Raw genomic sequence first — 23073 nt, 5'->3', positions numbered from 1 at the left:
GCAAACTAAAACACAGATGCAAAATACAGTCATTTGCAATTCAGTGAAACCCCATATTTGTTTGAAAATAGTTCAAAGCCAACACATTCATAAAGAAAAACTGTATTGCTTTCTGGATAAATATATGCTCATTGGAAATTTGATGTCAGAAAAGCATTTCAGAAAACTTTAACACGGTCTTGCATCACACCGGTTTTTCTTCACAACATAGTGAAGGCGTTTGGGGATGGAGCAAACCATTTGCTGCTTCTGGATTCTTTTAAAAGTAAATACGTTTCACCACTCACAAAGACTGCCTGAGAAAATAGCTCAGAATAGTAGTGCTCACCATAAGGCTGCAAAGAAGACCAGGATATATTATTTACGTTACATAAAGTCATTAAAAATAATGGACAGTTACGAGAAATCTCTGGAAGCAAGGAAAAGAGACAAAAACATTGTTGAATAGCTGTTATCAATGGGTTCTTCAGACAGCAGTGCATAGGAGACAGACATAGCTGAGTGGAAACAACAGTATCTCCTCAAGCACACTTCTGAGAAGCGTTGTCTGTAAACACAGTTTGCCACTGTATTCACAATTGTAATTTCTACTCAAGATTGACTGAGGGGAAGTGATAAGAGGTTCTAATGGATCAAAATTTGAAATTCATGCTTCCTCCAGGCTAAAAAGGGAGCAGGACTGTCATTAGACACTTCCTGAGCCAGTAAGTTAGGGTGCATCAGTGCGTATGACACTTGTACATCCCAGAATGTCCCATTAATAGCGGAAAATAAATACAGATGTGGGAGCAACATGTGCTGCTATCTAGCTAACATCTTTTCATGGAAGGTCAGGCTTATTTCAGCAAGACAGAAACAAACAACCTTTTGGACATAAAACAGCAATCTAGCTCACAGACAAAAATTGAGATGATTTGGACATGTGCAGAGGAGGATAAATGGGTTTAGTGTTCAAAGGATGTTGAATATGAAACTGACAGGCAGCAAGGGAAAAGGAAGGCCACAGAGAAGATTCATGGATGTTGTGAAGGAGGACATGCTGAGGGCTGGTGTGAGAGAAGAGGACCAAAGGGTGAGATGGAGGCAGATTATCTGTTGTGGGAACAGCTGAAAGAAGAAGAAGTCGGGTACAAAACTGCCGTACCTAACAGACACATCAACCATTTAAAATAGTCGCCTTATAAAGTGAAAGAGGAACAAGGCACCTCCAAACTGTGAATGAGTCATATATCAAGCAAGAATGGAAAAACATTTTTACTTCAAAATTACAGCAATTTGTCTCCCCAGTTACCAAATGGGAGTATTCTTGAAATAAGAGCCCATGTAATACAGTAGTAAGCATGCACCCATCGCAACTTTCCTAATATATCTATATTATGAGTATATATTTAAATAATAATAATTTCTTGGGTTTAACATTTTATATGCTATTGTGCTATTTTCGATTCAATATGGATTTGAATGATTTCACAGGCGATTTAGTGTTTTTGGAAACAGTGTAACTGCTCCCAGGAGGACTTTATTTTGTCTGAAGTCAAAAGGAAAAAAACCTTGCAGCATGATTTGAGATCCACAATTTGCTTCAATACTAAAATGAATGTTACAGCCTGACTTTTCAATGTAATATGAAAAGAGATTTGAATGACAATGTACAAGATTGTTTGTGATTTTCAATTAAACCCATTAAGTTACAGTAGATTGTGCATTAAGTCTGGATTTCAAACCAAATGTATTTTGTTGTCATCCTCTGATTCCACCCCACGCTGTATAAAAAGCACATCTACTCTTTTTGCTTTTATCCAATTAAACTGCCCCATAACCGCTCCTGTAATTTCAGAGCTGCATTCATCAGGCATCACTGCTGAGTTTTGATGAGCCTGCTCATCATTTTAACTTGAAATCTTGGCATTTTTCAAGTCTCAGTGTAAGGAAGAATATGAGTTTTTATTCTTGTTTTCCCTTTAAGCTGTGTTATAGTGGTCTGCACAACATGAAATATTAGAAATACCCAATACATTAGTGGGGTTAGGCCAGTTGGTGAACATAAATTTGGACGCTACATTTAGAGGCCTATGACGTAAAATAGTACTTGAATCTGGTGGTACTAATGATCATCATCTTAGATTATTATTATTTTTTTAGCATGCCAACATGCCAATTATATGCACTGACGACAATGTCATTTATTTTTATTAAAAAAAGTACTGGACAACTAGCATGCTAACAATAATAATGACGCTAATCAAAAATGTATGAAATCAAAAATGCAACATTTGGAAATGTCAACCTGCTGGTGGTGTTAGGGGAAAAAAAACTGCTTTCACACTAGTCATCCATGTAGTCGTGCTGTTTACGAGATAAAACTGACAAAATATAAGCCCGGCATAATTTAAATCCCAAGATGGTAATGATTTTGTTTTATTCATAGAAAAGCAGAGATGCAAGCACCAAAAAATAGTCTGATTAAAACACGGTGGAGTAACAGTGAAGGCTGAAATGAAAGTGTTAGGTACATGTGGCAAGCTGAGCTTAGAAAGACAAAACTAAAAATACAGTGCAGGTGCTCCTCTACATTCAGCACAACAATTAAATAAAATAAAAAAACAGTTCACCTCTGATGAATACATGAATACAAATTCAGAAGAGATGCATGAGCTCTCTTTCTGCTTACTGAGCACAACAGACATAGAAAAAACAGTGTTTTACTACGTGTGAGTAAGAAACAGGGCTTGTTCGAAAGGACGAGCAGTGGATTATAAATTTTTTAGATGTTAGTAAGCTTTCTGGGGTTTATGCTAACCCAGTGCTACAAATATTACAGCTACAAGCATGTATTTGTTTTACATAACAATCACATAGGTGGCTATGACTGGCAGATATAAAAATGCCTTACCTGAGCTCCTTCTTTAATTTGTAAAGAAACAGCCTTGAGATCAGGGTCTTGGTTCAAGTGTTCAATGCATACAAATATTACATTTGTCTTGTTTTGTTGTGGTGGTGAAAAAGACCTCCTGCTTTACACGCATTTCCTAGAAGTACACGTCTATCTTTAATAACAGTCTTTTTTACAACATTGAACACAAAGTTCGAAAATGCAGAAAATATGCAGGGGTTATCAGGACGACTGGTCTTTAGGAATCGAAGACTTTCAAAGACCACTGACAGTACTGTCTGCTTGCAATCTGTGCTTTCGCTTTTACAGGGTTCCTTTCTCGCCCATCTACTGTCCCTGGGTGTTTATAGTAAGGGCAGAGCTTCACAAACTTCACAGCATAGTGTAACTCTGCCTTTTATAATCTCCACCATCCAATAATGCCATGGAAAAACATAAACACAGTAACAAGAGATTATTTAAAAGAACTGAACTAAATTGATTATAATAAATTATTTGGCAACTAGATGCTGATGAAGCAGCATAGAGAATCCCAACAGCAGTAGAAAGTAAAACATGGGGTGGTGATGAAACAGGTAGACAACTCTAAGCAACCAGGTTGGGAGGCGGTTCACAGGAACGAGACACTAAAATCCAAAGTGACAGAACAGCACAGAGAACAGAGACCGATTGATTCTCAGAAGATTTTCTAAACATGCTAAGACCACATGCCAAGCAAATCTAAATTCTGGGGCAGTTATGACAATGTTGGCTTCCATGAGCCAACATTGTCATAACTCACTGTCCAGCTCAGCCACTTGTGTCTTTTTTTAATGCTTTCTTGGCTGCCTCTGTTTCCTGCTGAGGAGCTGGGACTTGCAGCAAAAGTCCACATCCACTGTTGTTGTGGGGATGCTGGTGTTTTTTGGCGTTTTTTTGCTTTACTTGAATAAACTTTCGGACTGCTGATTGGATAAGATTTGATGTTTTCTATGTTTTATTGTAATTCAAATATAGCTTTATGAGATTTGCAATTTATTCCATTCATGTAATTTGTATTTTACACAGCTTCACAACATTTTATTTGAAATTCAGTTCGTAATTTAAGTGTGGTTAAAGTTTTTTTCATTTTTAAAACAATCTTAGCTATTTTGAGTCTCTTGTGTTTAGATCAACCTTGGTACAACTCTGCTGTCCTCTGCCTGCTTGCCTGCATCCCCTGCACAGCTTGCTCTGATTGCCCCCAACACCCCTCAGTTTAAATGATCCACTTCAAAGATAAATACCATCCTTCACTCTTCTACTGGATCATTCTCAGTAAAGCCTGGAAATCTTATCCGACTTTTTTGGTGCTGAAAAGGTAATAGGGAATTGTAATGAAAAGAAGATTTTTTTTTTAAACTAAAACACAATCAGCTGCCAGGAAACTAGTATACTTTAATGCAATACTTTTGTCCACATTGAAATATCCCTGAAATTCTAGATGGATTTCATTGATGGATGGATGCAATTTTCTTTTTTACAGACCTTAGTGGTTTCCAGACAATGTCTTCTAATCACTTAATGACCTTTTCTCTGGCATTACTCTGATCTGCTCACACGTGGCTCTTATTGAATTAGCTTTAAATGAACTGAAATGAAATTTGGGAATTACATTTCAGACGAATCCTGTTTTTTGGTTCTTATTGATTTCATCTAACACCATTTTTGGTTTCACTATTAAGCTTAGTCTCCTCAGGGAACACCACTCAGTACTTTTGTTATTTTTGTAGACTGACACACACAGAATTCGTACTACTAACACATTCTTAGATTAGCTTGACTTAAAAGCTTCACTGTGAACAGGGTATGCATCGGACACTGGTTGCCTGTTGCGTCCTGTCTTATTTGTCTTATTTCCAGGGTGAAGACCTTTAAAGTTTTTTGTTTGGCATTGCAAACTTCCTACAGCAACAAGTTTGCAGGAAGTAGCTCAGCGGGCATTTGCTACTTTGATGATCAAGGAACTATCTGAGTTTCTGTTGTGTGCATTAATTTTAAAAAATTACATGTGTTGGAAAAATGAGTAGAATTGATTATACAGCTCATAAAATGAATGAAACCTGAAAACACTGCATCTTGATTAATTGTATCTAAATTCTCATCAAGTCGTTTTTTGAGTCCATTTACATTACACTTTCAAATGTAATTGCTTTTCTAAATTTTCTCCCCTTCATCACAGAGTCGGTGCAGACCTGTCAGCTGTACATCCTTTCATGCTCATCCGGTCTATTGTGCTAAGATCTGGTGACGAGGGCATTTCACTCATTGTCATGGTTAAGAAACCAGTTTGAGCTGATTGGAGATTTGTGACATGGAGCATTATCCTGCTGACAGCGGAAGATGGGTTAAAATCGGGTTGAGACTCATCAGACTGGGCAATGTTTTTCAGTCCTCTTCTTCTGCTGTTGTAGCTCATCTGCGTCAAGGTTTAATGAGTTGTGCATTCATTTGATGCTCATTTGCATACTTTGGTTATAATGAGTGGTCATTTGAGTTACTGATGCCTTCCTATCAGCCCCAAGCAGTCTGTCCACACTCATCTGAGCTTTGGCCTAGAGACGATCATCTGGGAAAACCCCAGTAAATCAGCAGTTTCTGAAATATTCAGACCAGTTTGTATGGTACAGACCTCCATGACATGTTCAGTGTCACTTAAATTGCTTTCTTCCGCATTCTGATGCTCGGTTTGAACTTCAGCAGGTCATCTTGACAACGTCTACATGCCTAAATACATTGAACTGCTGCAGTGTGATTGGCTGATATGATGCTTAATGAGTAGTTCAGTAGATCAGGTGTATCTGACAAGTGAATGTATATGCAAGTGAAAAAGAATAATTCACTGAGGACAGCAACTGAAATTGTTTAACTGAAGGCACAGGAGACAAGGTAATTTTAGAAAATTTGATTTTGATGCACAGCATACTGTAAACAAGAGGTGCAAAAATAGATACTCTGAGTCTTCGGGTATGACAGTGCATGGCACAAAACATCTATGAGTTACAGGTGTGTGAATAGAAGAAAGGAAGGGCTACAGAAATGATCATCTAGGAGATCAAAGAGAAGGAGATCAGTGTCATTTTTCTTCACATTTTCAACAAAAATGCTAACACTCACATTAGTCCTTACATGTGATGTTGTTCCTCCGCCGGCACAGCTGCATGTGCAGGTCAACAGAAAAAGACTACACCCGCTGTTGGTTAAGAGGTCAGTATAAAAACACAGTTGGGCAGAGATGGACAAGACAAATTTCTACCAAGGTGAAATGAATCAGCTGAAGTAGAGAAAACATAAAATTTCTCCCTTCACTTCAGCAACCTTTATTTTTGCACTTTAAAAGAAAGAAATATTTAGAAGTATTTCGTGTTTAGTCTAGACACATCTTGGGCCCTTGTGAGGAGATGATAAAATGCAGACTGATTTTTAAGTTATCTTTCAAGGTTCAGTAGAAACACACAACTGTCCTATTCACACCAGACAGGGATTAAACAAATACTGATTAATGATGAATGATTCATTTCTAATCTTGTCTGACTGGCTTTTTAACTGACTTGTTGAATATTTATGTAAAAATAACTTTGAGCTCTCCTGACGACTTTACCAACCAGATTATGATTTTGATGTCTCTCTACAGTTCTGTGAAAAAGTATTTGCCCCCTTTCCCGAGGTTCCTGAGTCATTTATTAAGGGAATAAAAAAAATAATTGCCCCCTAAATGTCATAACTGGTTGTGACACCATTGGTAGGAGTAAAGTGTGTGTGATACGTTGCAATAAGTCTAATTTTGCTTTGGAGGAATTTTATCCCACAGAAAGAAAACCAAATCAGGAAGGGGGAAATATTTGCTCACAGTACTGCATAAAGTCAGTACATGCAATAAAATACTGCATAGTTTGCAAATCAGCCAAAAATAAAAAATAAAAACTTGAATCTATGAATCTATACCTGGGACTCTTTATATTTGAAGTACAGTATCCCAAGACGCCTCTTTAGAAAAATTGTTTACCTTTTCCACTTTGAAAAAGATCAATTCCTTCCTTCCACAGTCCTTATTAAATTCCATCCTTGTCACTGTTAACTTTACTCATTAGTCTTGTTAGTGAAAAACTGCAGGCAGGAACTGCTGCATCTTTGACATGTGTCACCAGCCGTGTCTTTTTACAACTAATGATCTTAATAATCACACTGTCACCAGGAATTTTATATTAGATTACTCTGCAAGACCTCGTGTTAATTTTTTTTCTAGAATTCTCCCAGGAGCACTGCCGCTGGCATTGCAATATCAGCCACATTTTTCCACATCGACTACACTAAAAGTTTCACCAGACTTTCATAGTTCCTGGACGATAAGTCCTAATGGCTTGTGCAATCCAATGTATTTCATCTAATGTCATAATGAGGTTCTCATTAGTGGTTTTAGGTGAAATGTAATGTCAGTTATTAATAGAGTGTCATTAACTTTGACATGATCAAATACTGTATGTCACCCTATGTCAGCTTAACTCTTTAACATCAGCATTTTTGTACTACGTGCTTATTTAAATTACTCTATGCAATATTTCTTTATGGCAGCCAAAGCATGCAGGCATGCAGTTGGGGATTCACGCTACGAAGTTAACCATAAACTCTATTTACCCACTGATAGAAATAAGATTTCTGATTAGATTTTTGAGTTTGGTGTACACCCTCGTTCAACTATTTCAAGGACAGACTTGCATAAAAAAAGATGTCTCAGCAAGTATTGGAGGCCTGTGATGATGAATGCCCTTACCTTCAGAGAGGGATATCTAGTTTTTATTAAGTTCCATCCACCCACCAGACAGGAGATTAACCCATAGAACTGCATCTCTATCTGATGGAAAGCAAACACAAAACCTATACATTAGACAGCAGTGATGTGTCGCATTGTGCTGAGTGATTTGTTGCAGTAGTGGACATTTTATTTGGGATTACCTTTTTGTAATAGTAATTTGAAAATATTCACAATTACAGTTGGCTGGTTTTGTTTATAGATACTTCAATGTTATGACAAGATGATGATGAATTTTTAAAATAACAGTTCTGTCCAAGACGAAAGAAGAAAATTAAGGAGGGGTGGAAAAACAGCTGTTGAATGCAGTGTCCTTCAGTTCAAATTTGAACTACTTTTACATCCAGCTCTCTCCTTCTATTCCACTATATTTCAAATATCATACATTTTTCTCCACTGCATTTGTCTAACTTATTATTGCAGATCATTCTAACAATCTAATAGTATTCCTTTAGGATTCTTTTAAACTATATGTAAATCTGGATTAGCTGGAAATACATTGTTATTGTTATTACCTGCCTCGTAAGTCCCTGACAAAAGGAATGACACCCTTATTAAAATGAAATGTCCATAAGGCAAAAAAAGAAGAATGTTAATAGTACATAAACATTTTCAGTGGACTGAATGAATGTTATTGGGTGCAGGAAAACAACATGAAGGAGCAATAAAAAATAGCTGCAAGCATTTAATAACACAACAGCTTAGCAGGAGAGCAAGATAGCCAAGTCCAGACATGGGGCCCAGTTTTTCTGGTTGGCACTAACCATCCCTGCCCTGTGTAATAAATGTATTAAAGCATCACAGGTCTGTGTTTAAGTTAGCATTACTGGGAATTACCGTTTATTAATTAATTAATACATTAAATTTTTAATGTTTCTGTAATAGTTACTGCAACTGTATGTTCAAGCTGTGCCAAATTACAGTTATTTACTTGCATTTTTACTGGCATTCCTCAACATAAAAAATTGTTTTAGTGGTTTAATGTTATGCTCGATTAATTTCTGACTTCTCACAGAAGTTCAGTGTGCCGGCTCAAATTTGTGTATAAAAAAGTAAAAATTTTTTCTTATTTGCCTGATAAGTAACAATAGTTTTCAGTTTTAAACAATTCTCATCATTGCTTTCTAAAAAACTGGTGTTTTCTTGTTTTTATAATAGGTGGTCTAAAACATTTGTTAAGCACTTTAACTTAATCTGGCAGTAAAATGCAGCTTACACTAAAGCAACAGTAATAGGAACCAAAAATAAATCATTTATTATAACATAACATAACATAACATAACATAACATAACATAACATAGACAGGCATCATATTCTGTAAAAAACTGATAGTAACATTCCTGAAAGATCCCTGCTTTAATTATGTGAGGAGACACACATGCATTTGAGGTTGCATTAAGAAGGTCATCCAACAATCTGCTCAATCACACATGGAGACAACAGCTGTGGTGCGAGCTGCCGAGGTAGCTTGTTCCTCCTATTTTGAATTTGATGCCATCAACGTGTTTGAAAAGGATAGAGGCATGGTCAAGAAAAGCCTTGAAACAGTGTGTGTGATAAAGCATCTCATAATGAATTAGGTTTGTAACACGAACATGAACACACACATCTGGAAGACGTATGGAAATGTTTCTGCATTTTAACAGTAAATCAATCTAAAATTGCAAATGATTTTCTCATCTACAACACATAATATCATTAAACGCTCCAGAGAATCAATATGTCTGTATGCATGGGTGCAGGCCATTTCTGCTGTCAACTGGTGACCACCCACACTATACTTGCTGGTAAATACTGCTAGGATATAAGTGGTAATATAATTAAATACAGTCAATATAAAAAAATTTCTATCGCGTATGAAAAGCAGACTCATTCAGTATCTGAATGAGTCTTTTGCCTTATATTCTAAATAAATGAGAATCGCTTGATCAAGGTTCACACCTGCTTTACTGTGAAAACATCTTACACTGTCTGTACCTTTCCTATTCTATTTTATCTAACTCAATCTTGAAAAGGACATCAAACAGCACTTTGACCCTGCTTCTGGTTCATGTGGTTGACCCTGAGTCCAGGAAGAAGCTTAGACATATTTTCAACAGCCTTTGTTGAAATACTGCCCCGTGTAACCTGGCGAGAATAAAAGGTTGCTGTATTTCTCTTAAAGTTCTTGCAGCGGTATGAATCACTAATGTTTCTGAATACCCACACACATTGTCTGTGTTCAGTGAAGCATATCCAAATACAGTTTGCACTGACACTTGAGATATGGATCGGGTTATATCACATTTCTTCAACTGTTTATTGAAAAGTGAGGCTGCAAAATGACTACTCCATTGATGGATCATTCTCAAGACCTGACAATATATTCACCTAAGTAGTTTAAATTAAGCTAATACAAAGCAAAGCACACAGAGCTATGACCTCACCTACAAACAACAAGAGGAAGGAATAATAAGCATTGTGCACATTGTGTATTGTCTTGAGGTTCACTCTACAGACCAACCCACTTACTTCTACCTCTAAAAGACGTGTCATATATACAACAGACTGAATTAAAAGAAGGCTGCTAATTATTTATGGCTATGCAAGATGTAATAATAGACCGCACTGGCTGAGAATGAGTTTTATTTTCTAAGAAATAAAACAAAAATGAAACATTTCAGGAGGCACTGATTGCTGAAAACTCTCATATCTGTCTAATATTGGCAATAAGCAGTGCCCATGGGATGTTTCTCTAGCTACTGTAAACTAATCTATTGCTGGTCTTATTAGATGCGACAGATTTGCCTGAAGGGGAGAACTGTGCAGTAGAACTGCTAATAAAATATTAATAGAGAAGTGAAAAATAATTTAACTTAAAGAAATGCAAGTGGTTTGTCTTTCATGTTTGATCTTTAATGTAACTGTCATGTACAGCAACAAGTTGCTATTGTTCAATTTGTAAAACTAAGAGTTTTAGTTTTAGTAATAGTCCTGCAGTCTTCACAGATTTACTGCTGCGCCTACATCGGGTCACATGATCCTTGGCTTGCAGTTCTTTATTAACGAGTGTTGAGAAGGTTGTATACGTTGCAATCTGGACCTACAGTCGATAGTTTTTTTGCTAGAACAATACAGCAAGACCACATTAAAACAGCTGTCAAAGATAGGAAAGTAAACTCAATTTTGTGGTAAAAACAAAGCGGTGCTTTTTTTTCTTACCTCAACTTTGAGATTTTCATAAATCAGTGCAGAATAGGATAAATACATTCTGCTTTGCATATGAAAACGGTGTCTGAATGAAGTGGCTCGGTGTGGCGGTGCTCAGACACCTTTGTTTAGTTCAGGTTTCTTGGCAACAAAAACAACACATAGCACTGCAGACCTAAGGCTGTAAGCTGGTGCCTGTTTTCAGAGGTAGGGTGCTTCTTCTGAGTAATTTTCTGGGTAAAGTTGTAATTATTTTTATGTTAGGCATTTGAGGGCGTGGGAGGGGTGTGTCAAAGGAAAGTTTGCGTTCTAACGGTCTTAGTTCTTGATTTTTATTTATTTATTTATGTTTAGCATGTATGTTCATAACTTTGCAATCAAAGTAGTTTTAAATGTTGGGGTTTTGACATTCTGCCACCTTATTTCAAAATAGGACTTTACTCAACAGCTTTTCCTTCATTCATACAGACTGAGACAAAGCTTTCAGCCCAGACATGTCGAGAGCACACAGCCTGGAATCGAGGGGGATGACAGCTGAAGGGAAATTCGCTCAGATTAACCATTTCCCATTCACTCCTGAATTTACCAAGACGCTTACAAAAAGCAGTCCATGTTTTGGTGCCTTGAGTCACCACTCATTCTTCTCCCGGCACAACCCTCATCCACACAGGATGAGGCATATTCAAGGTGAGCAAACATCTGGGCAAGCGGAAGATATTCATTCATTTTATTAAATGTATTATTTTCAAATAAACCCTAAGATATGTTTTTTTATATGTGTGTTTTAGGTGCTATAAATAAGAAGCATTTTTAAGAAATAAACATAAGACAATACTCTAGCTCCCATCTTGGTTCAAATGATCTAACTGTAACCCACAAAAATCTCAGCTAAAACTGGGCCTGATGCAGCTCAGGTTCTTGAAGGTTCTTATCTATGTCACATATTATGGCGTATTTATGTTGTTGCCTAGCAATCACCTGCCAACAGACTAGATTGCAGGTGATTTAGTATTTATGGACTTAAAACACCTTATGATAAAATCATTTAATTGTAATTAAATGAACATTTTCAAAGTTCACGCTGATGGACTCAAAATGCAGTACAGTATTCTCAAATAAAAATGACAACAAGGTAATTCAGTAAAACATGGAGTCTTTGAATCAGTGTCTTAGCAGTTGTTCAGCAGGAACCAAACACAGGCCCAGGTAAATGACTTCAGAATTTACCAAATAGTTGTGTCTCTTTTTCCTTGGCCAGAGCTGTTGAGGTAAGTCTCTACAAAACAGAATTGGCTCCTCTCCTTTCCTGAGAGCCTCGCTTTAATGCTCTATGAAGATAAGTGACTTTGGCAAGTGGGGTGAGAGTGGGTCAGACAGGCTGGCAGGTAAGTGGTTATGTCAGGTGGGGAAGAGTGGGTCAGGCTGGTCTGTGGGTATGTCTTACAGCAGCATCCAAGAGGATGGATGGAACACAGGGGTGTCTGCCTGTGGTTTCCTGAAGCCACACCCACCACTGCAAGAGATGGGGTGGGCGTGACCATGAAAGACAATAACATTAATAATAAAATAATTTAATAAATATAGAATATACAAATTTTTAATGTCACAATGTCAAATTGTGATTTTTCCCATGTCAGTATTATTTGTGTTTAGTGACTATATCAAAATTGTAATATAGGATAACTTAGTGTATAAGGGATTTCATGTGAATTAGTCCAGTCTACAAAATTACCTACATGCCATTTTATATATACATTTTTGTAGGTGCGTGTTGCTGTTAAGCATAGGTAAACAATAAGGCGTTTTTGTACTGTGGTCCTGGTCAAAATGTTATATAAACTTATTACGTAATGTCGTGGTAAGTTTCGACTTTTAATGATTTGTTCATTATATCTGGTTAAATGTCCCTCAGCAATTTGGGACATTTAATCATCCAGATTGTGCACTCAGTTCTAGTTTATTAACATCATCAAATATGTATGTTGTGCAATCATTCCACCCCGAATGAGGGATTCAAAGAAATCACTAAAAGCCCAAACTTACCAATTTATGCCCGTGATCAGTGGATGTAATCTGACCACAACTGTGCATCGGTGCACAGTATATTCAAATTTTGCATGCCATGTTTTCATTATGGGAGTGGACAGTGTCTGGTTGATGAGTCAGTTGACTTGGCACTTTTAGCATACATAGGTGTAAATGCCTTTTGTGGCACAGTGTGTATTTTTGTCAGGTCTTTCCCTTGCAAAGTAAAGCACCCGAATGCAACTGTTGTTGTGATTGGTTCCGATCTATCTATCTATCTATCTATCTATCTATCTATCTATCTATCTATCTATCTATCTATCTATCTATCTATCTATCTATCTATCTATCTATCTATCTATCTCTTTTCTAAATCAAATCTGTTTCCATTTAGAGGCAGCTTTTATTAAAGCTGCCCTGATAATTGGACACACTATATATAATTTGTCAGTGATATTTAGCTTAATGCTTTGCACTGTTTATGCAAACAAGAATTAAACAACTTATTGAAGAAATCATAGCAAATAACTGAATAACTGTTTAACTGAATCAAATTAAGTGTGTCCAAGAAAGTATCCATCCATCACTAAAATTCAGTTAAAGTAAGGAGTAATAAAGTCTATGAAGGTAGGAGACTGTGCTGGAATAATTGCTCAAAGATATTTTCACCCAGGAGACTGGAGTTTGTATTTGTTAACGAAAGTCAGTGCTGGCTTATTATTTTCATCTTTTTCCACTTTGATCCAGGTTGTTAGGTTTGGGAAAAAGAAAAAAAAACATACAAATTTAGATTCAGTAAAACCCTTTCCCATGTCAACCATGTGTTAGAAAGCCTGGCAGAAAGTGCTGAAGGCAAACTTCTTCCACAACATGTTAGAAGTGTGTAGTTGTGCTTTTTGTAAGGCTCTTTTTAGCATAGTTTTTAAAAGAAAATGCTAACAGCAGCATGCTCAGTCGCAAAGTCACAACATCTTAATGTTCACAAGTTAGTATGAAATACAGTAAAATTTAGTTGCACCATAAATACAAATGTAATATGATTAAAACAAACAAAACTATACCAAATTATATTTTTTGTGTCTTGCAAGTTAGCTATAGTACATCAGGGTTTTTAAAGTTTATCACCTACAAACCTTTTAATGTGATAATATTGTGTTAACATCGTATTCTGCTGTCCTCAATTAGCATTTTCCCTTTGTCATTACCAAATGCTTTTCAACTTGAGACTGCAAAGTCTCTTTGCTGCATTAATTTAGAGGTTATTATCTAGTCTACCTGGGACACACTGAATTACAATCTGTTTGCGTTCTAATTAATTCTGACTCGAGGTGATTACCTGTCAGAGCTAATTAAAGTTAATATATGAGCTAAAGCCATTAACAAGGTCTCCATTCTTGAAGCCTTCCTTCTTTCACAACCTGCTCTATATGAAATATTTCAAGCAGCTGTTTGGGCACATGGAATGCCAATGTGTAACATGAAAGGGATAAATTTACTGCATTACTGGTAGAAAAGAAGGTTACATCCCTGAGGTTCCCATGAACTCGTCACGTTTATTCTCAGCAGGGATTCTGCTGGCTCCAGTTTTTTAAATGGTACTGCTTCGATGGATTTGTGCCTCTAAAGCACTTTTCTGTGAGCAGGGTGAATACTGAGCATTTCTCATTCCCACAGGATTCACAGGCAGACCAATTTGCATGGTAAGAGATGATTGGTGTGTCACGTCATCGTTATTTCCTCATCCACTTCTCAAGAGCCACATAAACAGGAAAGCAGCAGAGCCACCTTTTCAGCTTGCTCAAAATCTTTATGGAGTCTACGGAGACAAAACTAAATCAGGTATGTGTACTAACATACATGACACCTAAACGTCTTTATTTCTTTTCTAATGGTCCCCAAAGAAGCCAATTTTGAGTAATGGCTTTAATTGTTTTGTAATCGTTTCTTTTTTTCACAGCACTATTGTCAGAAGCCTGGCGAGATGAGCTCAAAGAACTGGCTGCAAAAATCAGTCTAACTTCCCAAACACAAAAGGACAAAAGAGAGGTATTACTATGTGTCTGTGTGTGGCTCTGTGTGTGTGAGAGAGTCCTAGTAATTGAATTCTCATGTATTTTTACAGTAATTGACATACAGTAAAAAATCCTTTGTTTGATTATTGCTATCCAGTGCCTGATGGTAAAGGGAATTTAGAGATTGGATGTGACAGTATATGGACAATATACTTAATACCTTCACGTTTTTCATTATTTTTGTTTTTTACATATTTTCTAATTTAAGTGGTAAAGATACATCTGTTTGAGTAATTTTTATAAGTAGAACAACATAGTCAGCAATCTGGGTTTCAAAATAGTTTTGTTAGGTATGACTGTATATGATAAATGTGGTATTTTTTTACTGTTAAGCCATGTTTACTGACAAAGACTGCTGATTTACCTCACGAACTAAGCTAAGAGATAGGAAATATTACATTTCATGTCTTCCATGTGCATGCTAGCTTGCTGATGTAGTAGATTAGTTCAATCTCACATAGTCAAAGGAGTTTGCGAAGAAAAGCGTCTGGACTTCTTTAAGTTGCTTGAAGACATTTCACCTCTCATCCAAGAAGCTTCTTCAGTTCTAAGGTCAAATGGCCGAGAGTCCCAGATTTAAACCCAGTGGGAGTATCCCCCCAAAGAGGGACAAAGGACCCCCTGGTGATCCTCTAATCACATGAGCCAAGGTGTCCCTCCTTTGTCCCTCTTTGGGGGGATACTCCCACTGGGTTTAAATCTGGGACTCTCGGCCATTTGACCTTAGAACTGAGGTCAAAAATGTATCCATGTGCTGCAGGAACAACCAGAGGAAAAGTTTGTCCGGCGAAAGACTCAATATTCAGCTCAGACTGGCAGACTTATTCCTCCATCCTCCAAGTCCTACCTGCGCAAATCTCAATACCAGCGCATGAGCCATCCTCAACCCTTCCATGATCAAGAACTTATGGTAAAATACTGGTTAACTAATCCTGAGCTGTACTGTATAATATGAGGTGTTTTAGGGTTAAAACAAACAAACAGACAAAAAGGTTAAAAAGGCAAGATCCAACATCACAGAGGGTACAGCTTATGGTCAAAGTTACTTAATTAGATATCTGAAAAATATCCCCTGGCAAGACACCATCACCAAGTTTCTTGAGAAGTTCACTAATAAGCTCAATAAAAATTCATGTGATCTTTCAGCTACTGTTGTGACGGTCTGTCGCTTTCTTGTCAGGTTTTGGAGATACTTTGTCAGATCCTGCAGACAGACTCCCTCTCCACAGTGCAGCAGTGGCTTCTTCTTTCAGGCCAAAGAGGTAAAAATCCTCATTCCACATACACAGCAGAGATATGTACACTACCATTTCCAGTAATAAATACAGGTTCTCTAGACCATTTCCTAATACATGCACTTTCAAGAGTCTGGCACTGCACCCCCCTCCTACTTTTTTAGCAATTAATTTGTCACTTTGGATTTTTTCTATACGTACATGTATGCACACTGCTCTTTTAACTGCTTGGTAATGCCAATATCTCATCATCAGAGTTGGGTCATCTATTTGACATTGAACATGGTATGGTTGTTGGTGCCAGACGGGCTGGTCTGAATATTTCAGAAACTGCTGTACTCCAATAACTCCAATAATCACATGACCCTCTATGAGCATGTACTTGATGAGAGTGGCAAAAAGCTTGTTTTAACAGGAATTTACTTCTGACAGAACGAGATCAAGGGAGGGGCTGCAATTCACTGTGACTGGTTGGGGGTGAGGGGAAAGAGAGCAAAGAGAGACAGGACGAGAGACACGCTGTAGGAGAGCCAGAGATGAATAATTATTAATGTTTAAATACAGTAGTGGAGGGAAAGTTAGTTGGGAAGAAATGCTCAGTGTACATTTGGAAGCCTCTCTGGTGGACTAGGGCTATTGCAGCATAGCAAAGGGATGGTTTAGAGTCACATGATCCAGCCCTAACTATAAGCTATATCAAAAAGAAAGTTCGAAGCCTAATTTTCAAAGAAGAGAGAGTGTCTATCTCATTCCGGCAAAATTGATAGTCAGATGACAGATGATAGTCAGAATTTGGCGTAAACAACATGAAAGCACAAATGCATCCTGTTTTGTAACAGCTGTTCAGGTTGATCTAATTTTCTTAGCACTCTTTGAGCCTCTTAAAACCCACCGAGCATTGCATGAACACCACAGGCTTCCTTGTTGGGCAAAAGGCAAAAATCCAACCCTGTACTAGCAAGGTGCATCAAATAAAGTGGCCAAAGAATGAATTTCTATACTTGTTTTACTTGTTACATATATATTATACAATATATAAACTGCTTTTAAATGCTATATCTGACTGCAGTACATTAATCACTATCCCACAGACATAGGACATTGTTACAATCAGTTCTACACTCCTGTATATGAGAACTAAATCTGTACACTTGTCCTGTTTATATGACTTCTCAATTTCATGATTCAATTCCTTCCGGTCAGCTTTAAAAACCCTTGAAATGCTGTTGAAAAAAATTCTAACACACAACCACCTGGTGCTTAAAGGTACATACATTGTTTTTCTTCATTTCAATTTTGTTTTTTTATGTAATGTTACATCAGAACAATAATTTGCCCCAAGGAATTTTATATTATATGGTAAGGACCATACAATAATACAGAGAAAACCCCAACAATTAGCCGACCTCCTGTGAGTAAGCACTTGGCCACAATGGGAAGGAAAAAACTCCCTTTAAACAGGAAGAAACCTCAGGCAGAACCAGGCTCAGGGTGGGGCAGGAGACAGCACAAAAATAATGGTTATAGAATTAGCTTAATTCACTTTTACGGTAAATATTTAAATTTTGCATTTACTCCTGCTGTACTATTGCTTACCTGCAGAAAAAGATCTGGTGATGGGGATGATCAGACAAGCTCTGGACGGTGTCGACCTCTCTAACCAGCGGAACTTCCAGCAGCTCCAGGCGTTTCATCCTGGAGCGTCTCCATCTGTGTATGCTGCATCATTTGAGCAGCCATGGGGAAAAACACACAGGAGGAGGTGAGAGTGAACTGTCAGACTTTGCTCTTTTTTTTGGTGCAGAAATGTTTCAAGCTAAATGTGTTTTAATCTTGTTTATCCACAGTTCACACCAAGTCAATCAAACAGCCATTGATGAAAAACCAGGTAATTTGATTATGCTTGTCACTTTCTGTTACGTATGTATTTTTAAAAATTATTTTAACATGTAAAGTTTTGCACAGTTTAGTTTTTCCTGTCTTTTGGAATATATTTAATATACAGTTTGGCCTTTACATTTTACAAAGCCACCCTAAGCCACACTGTTTATGTCTGTCCTTCGCTTGAATGGCAGCTCTTTTCTGAGCTTCTTTTGCTGGCATCATTTTTTTGGACTGACATCCCTAGAGTGATTAAAAAATTCAGCCAGCCTCTTCTTAAATGCTCCTTTTCCTCCAGTGATTTTGTCTTGATTGACTTGACTTAGGCTTCTTTAAATGATTCCTTTTTGTGAAAGTTGAAAAATAATGCCCTATTTAAAGCAGATACTTCTGAGAATAGAAACGATAATGTACTTCATAAATAAAATGTTACAATGAAAAGGCATTTGCGGAAATAAGTAATGCATTTTAGAAGGGATCCAATTATTCATATTAATCTTGAGCAGCTCAAATAAGAGCAAATTTAAAATCTGCTATGAGTCAGAACCAATAAATTCAGAAAACAGCTGTGTAACATAATGAGTTTCCATTTTTCTTTTTTTTTCCTGATAGAATTTGTGGCTCTGTAGTATGTGGAAAATTACTCTCTTAGCATGAATCTGACTGGAGTGTTCTTTGCAGAGCGGATTGGTGATGCAGAAGTCCTGGCAGTCCATTCAGAGGCAGAAAGTGTTCAGGTTCCTTCACTTCAGGAGGGGGATAGTGCATAGAGCTGAATCATCTTCCAAGAAACTAGTTATATTGTATTATTTCTGTGCTATGTGAAATGTAGTCCAATACCTAGTTAGCTTATCTTTATTTTCATTTGTAAATCAATAGGATTATATACTGTAGATGTGATTGTGTGGTGTAATAATTATGGATACAGTTACATAATTGCTTATTAGCTTTCAAAGGTATCATGGTTAGAAACCAATTGAAGCGACATTTAATAAATAATATATATATATATATATATATATGTATGTATATATATGAATTTAGTAACTAATTTGTTTCCAGAATCTGAAGATTTGATCAGTTTTTCTTATTTTACTTTTCAAATAAAGACATAAAAAAGGAAATGTCTGTGTAAAGAATAAAAATTGTTTACTTTTGGCAGGGTGGCAAACCTTCCATAAATGGAGATATAGCAGAAATTATCTTCTTCTTTTTGAAAAACGTCAAAGAGCTTACTTAGCTATCCTGATTTTATATGTAAAACATATAAACATATAGGGCTGGCCAGACAAAATAATGTGAGCTTGAACTTATACTAAAAGCTTGAGTCTTATTATAGTATCTTACTGTATATATTTCTACTGCAGCATGGAAGAGAATCAAGTGCAGAAAAATTAAGACTGTTAGAGAAACAAACAATGGAAATCAAGCCAAGAGTCAGGTTCTGCTTCACAGATGAAGTAATAAACAAGCAACAGCTCATAAAAAAAAGCAGTTCATTCATGAAAAATAAAAGTACCTATTTGGTAAGTGTGCCTGTAATTTTATATACACCAGAATATTTATTGCTGCATTAATTTGCAAAGATCTTTTACAACTACTCCTATGACTGCAAGTCATTATTATCATAATTTTAGCCGTTAATATACATTATGCTACATAATGTACTGCATTCCTTTTAAATTATTCGCTAATGTGTAGGCCAATACATTTAAGTGATATACAAAACTATCAGCTGTTTATTTTTCTTCTGAGTCATAAACTGGTCAACAAAAATTATGACATATAGATATGATAGTAAACACTCTTAACAGTTTATGCTTAATAAGATTTTCTGTCCTGAACCAACCTTTTGTTGTAATTTTCTACTTACTGAAGTGTTTTCACTTCAGACTTGCTTTTTTCTGATTTTCTTCTATATCTCTTCTTTTAAAACTAACAGATGCCATGCTTTTGCTTTTCAACCAAGGACTTTGAAGAAAGCGAGTTTCAAAAGCTCTAAGAAGTCAGAGTTTTCACATTCACCATTGCAGCTCAGTGCCGCTGCTTTCTCTCCTCTTTGTGTCTACCAAACACTACATGGCCAAGAATATTGCCCCCTAAGGCATAACTGACGCTGTGTGGTGAATGCCTGCATTTTGTCATGTTTACAAGTTTTTGTGTGTAATGAAGCCCATTATAAAATCTTGCATAATGTTTTCTGAAACCATTAGCAACCAACAAAGTACTCCCTGTTGCCTTAATTTGGTTTTTCATCTGTTATAAACCTAACTGTAACAGCACAGGGAACAAAAACGTAGACACCCGCAAAGCCTTTTTTAGTTTATGCAGTTAACAGATTAAATATTTTTTCAATTTAGGTTTCATATTGCTTCCAGTGGTTTGTTACAGTTACAAATTACTTCAAAGATCAATTTGTGTAATTAAGTCACACCGACATGTGATTTAACCTTTAATTTAATCCTCGGAGACAATGACATTACTAACACCTTATCTGACCAGTGTGGACCAACAGATCTGAGTTGTACTCACTGTCCATTTCATTATTTACACTTTGCTAGTTTTGAATTCATCTGTCTATTCTTTTTGTCTTCAGGACTGCCTGAATTCGTTGTGGTTTCAAGGTATCATGCAGCTACTGCAGATTAATCAGCTGCACATTCATGTGAATCTCCTGTTCATAAAAGTAGCGCTATTGGATTGAAACTGTGTAGGCCATTTGAGTAAAGTGAAGTTACTGTAATGTTCAAGAGATTCATTTGAGATGATTTAACCTTTGTAGCATGGTGCGTTCTCCTGGGGGACGCAGCCATCAGAAGATTGTTGCATTGTGCTCATATAGGGATGAACACGCTAGCAACAATACTTGAGTAGTGTGTGGTGTTTAAACAATAGCCAACAGCCTGAACCACTGGTACAAGGGATCCATGTTAACCCTACTATCAGAATGCCACAGCAGAAATCAGGACTCATCAGACCCAACAACATTTTTCCGTTCTTCTATTGTCCAGTTTTGGTGAGCGCATATGAAGTGTAGCGTATATGCTTCAAGGTTCTACATTTTTGGTGTTCAGAAATGCCCTTCTACATACCTTGGCTAGAAAAAGTAGTTATTTGAGTTACTTTATATTAGCTTGAAAGTGTCTTGAATCAAAGCTCTGAAACCCAACAACCATGCCATGAAGACATTTCTTTCCCCCTTTGGTGCTCAGTTTGAACTACAGCAGGCCATCTAAAGCAGCTGAACAGGTGTACCTAACAAAGTGGCTGATGACTGTATGTCTATTTATATATTTAACAATAAGGACCAGACAGTGTGTTCCAACCTTAGGGAGATCATAGTTATTGGAGTTTAGCCTGCCTGTTTGTCAAAACTGCGATTCAGGAATGAAAGTGTTACTTCCATCATGATTGTGTTAAACTGGAAAAGCTCTTTACCCTCTCAAGGATGCTCTGGGGTAGGTGAGAATTAGCTCAACCATATGACGTATAGACTTCAAGAAGTCACCTTTGTGAGGATGATTCAAGAGTAGGAGGCATAGGGCAAATTACAGTTTGTTTGGTCCCTGTACGCCTGAAGTGAGAGTTTGGTCTTCAATAACAGCAATAACTCAGATCTGTTATGAACTAACACTGGATTCCATCGGGACTGCCTTCGTTCAGAAATTAATTTTTGGAGGCAGCCAAGGGGCAGAAGAAAAATAATTGTGTTTTGCAAACACACCAGAGCAGTTTGCAGCTCAGTGTAAAGTCACAGTGATAAAAACTCTTGATTAATAAGTAGTGACAATTTGATGATCAAATAGTTCAAATAAAAACAAAAAAACAAAGCAAAAACCCCTGCAGTTTCAGTACTTAGTAGGTTTAAAAGACCAATTTTTAACCTACCTGTTACGGTCGGGCGGCCGGTGTGTTTGCAAAGTGGACACGGAAGAAAGAAAAACTAAGTGTAACACAAACCGAGCCGTTTATTAGGCTGAATACAAGAAAAGAAAACAAGGCAAGGCGAACAGGGGCATAACCAAGACTAAACTAAACTGGGGACAGCTAAACTAAACATGAAAACGAAAACATGAAACTGAACAGGTACATGCAAAACTTTAGCGTGAAGTACTCTAAACATGAAGCTGAACAGCAGCTTAGAAAATCCTGAGACCTGATGTTACATGAAGTGAGTTGGACAGATGAATCGACACTGAACAGGACTTAAATACACAGAAGGGTAATGAGGGAAGTGGAAACACCGCTGATACAAATGAACCTGACACCACAGGGAAGTAAAACTAAACACACTGAACATAGAAACAGTAGACTCCTCAAAATAAAACAGGAACATAATGGGACTTTGACAAGACAACACGAGCTTGACAACATGGAACATGTAGACATGAATAAGACGACAGACTGGGGAGACCCGGAACACAAGGAGAGACACGAGAACAGATACCGGAGATGCAAGCACGGGGATAACTAAAGGTTAAACACAGAGGGCAAGACAGAATACACAGAGGACAGGAGAAGACTCATGAACAAGGAGAAATAGATTAAACATAAACTAGACTAAAACTCAACTAAACCCCAATTAATAATAACAACCCAAGAATTTAACATTAGTCCAATATAACATAAGAAAACATAAACACAAAATAATCTCAACACACACCCAGCTCCCTAACACTACCACTCCTAAGCTGGAGCAGTGACATAAATCTACATCAACACTTTAAATTATGTAGCATGATGAGAATTTTTACTATTGCTAAACACAGACTCAAGGACAATTTTTGCATGCTCTATCAAAGTGATTTATTACACTGCTCATCTCTACAGAGTCTCTGACTATGCTCCAGAGGATGGTCACTTTCTGCTCCAAACCGAGTGCCACATTAAAATAAGGTTCAACAAATTCACAAATAGATTAAAAGATCATTTATAATATTTTTATTATA

General features: G+C 37.0%; 2 protein-coding genes across 5 annotated transcripts in view; one reads left to right on the top strand and one right to left on the bottom strand.

The window, feature by feature from the left end:
• The window catches only part of qrfprb (pyroglutamylated RFamide peptide receptor b), a 9345-nt gene extending 8930 nt beyond the window's left edge, over nt 1-415 (bottom strand). Inside the window, exon 1 of the mRNA XM_003441907.5 lies at nt 329-415. Within this exon, the coding sequence (XP_003441955.2) occupies nt 329-380 (52 nt within the window). The 5' untranslated portion in view covers nt 381-415. The remainder of the gene's footprint in view (nt 1-328) is intronic.
• tbata (thymus, brain and testes associated) overlaps nt 1-23073 on the top strand; it is a 23466-nt gene extending 393 nt beyond the window's left edge. The window contains exons 1-9 of one of the 4 annotated variants that reach the window (XM_005471371.4): nt 11079-11118; nt 11380-11598; nt 14611-14775; nt 14894-14982; nt 15769-15918; nt 16189-16270; nt 17846-18005; nt 18091-18131; nt 18806-23043. In XM_005471371.4, coding sequence (XP_005471428.1) covers nt 11406-11598; nt 14611-14775; nt 14894-14982; nt 15769-15918; nt 16189-16270; nt 17846-18005; nt 18091-18131; nt 18806-18894 — 969 coding nt within the window. In that variant the 5' untranslated portion in view covers nt 11079-11118; nt 11380-11405 and the 3' untranslated portion in view covers nt 18895-23043. Of the gene's footprint in view, nt 1-11078; nt 11119-11379; nt 11599-14610; nt 14776-14893; nt 14983-15768; nt 15919-16188; nt 16271-17845; nt 18006-18090; nt 18132-18805 lie in introns of those variants that run through there. The other 3 variants (XM_005471372.4, XM_025909527.1, XM_025909526.1) reach the window with 3 other exon arrangements.

The sequence above is a fragment of the Oreochromis niloticus genome, linkage group LG8 (genome assembly GCF_001858045.2).
Source record: "Oreochromis niloticus isolate F11D_XX linkage group LG8, O_niloticus_UMD_NMBU, whole genome shotgun sequence".
In the NCBI taxonomy this organism is placed as follows: domain Eukaryota; kingdom Metazoa; phylum Chordata; class Actinopteri; order Cichliformes; family Cichlidae; genus Oreochromis; species Oreochromis niloticus.
Note: the sequence above shows the minus strand (reverse complement) of the source record. Positions and strands in the feature narration are given on the sequence as shown.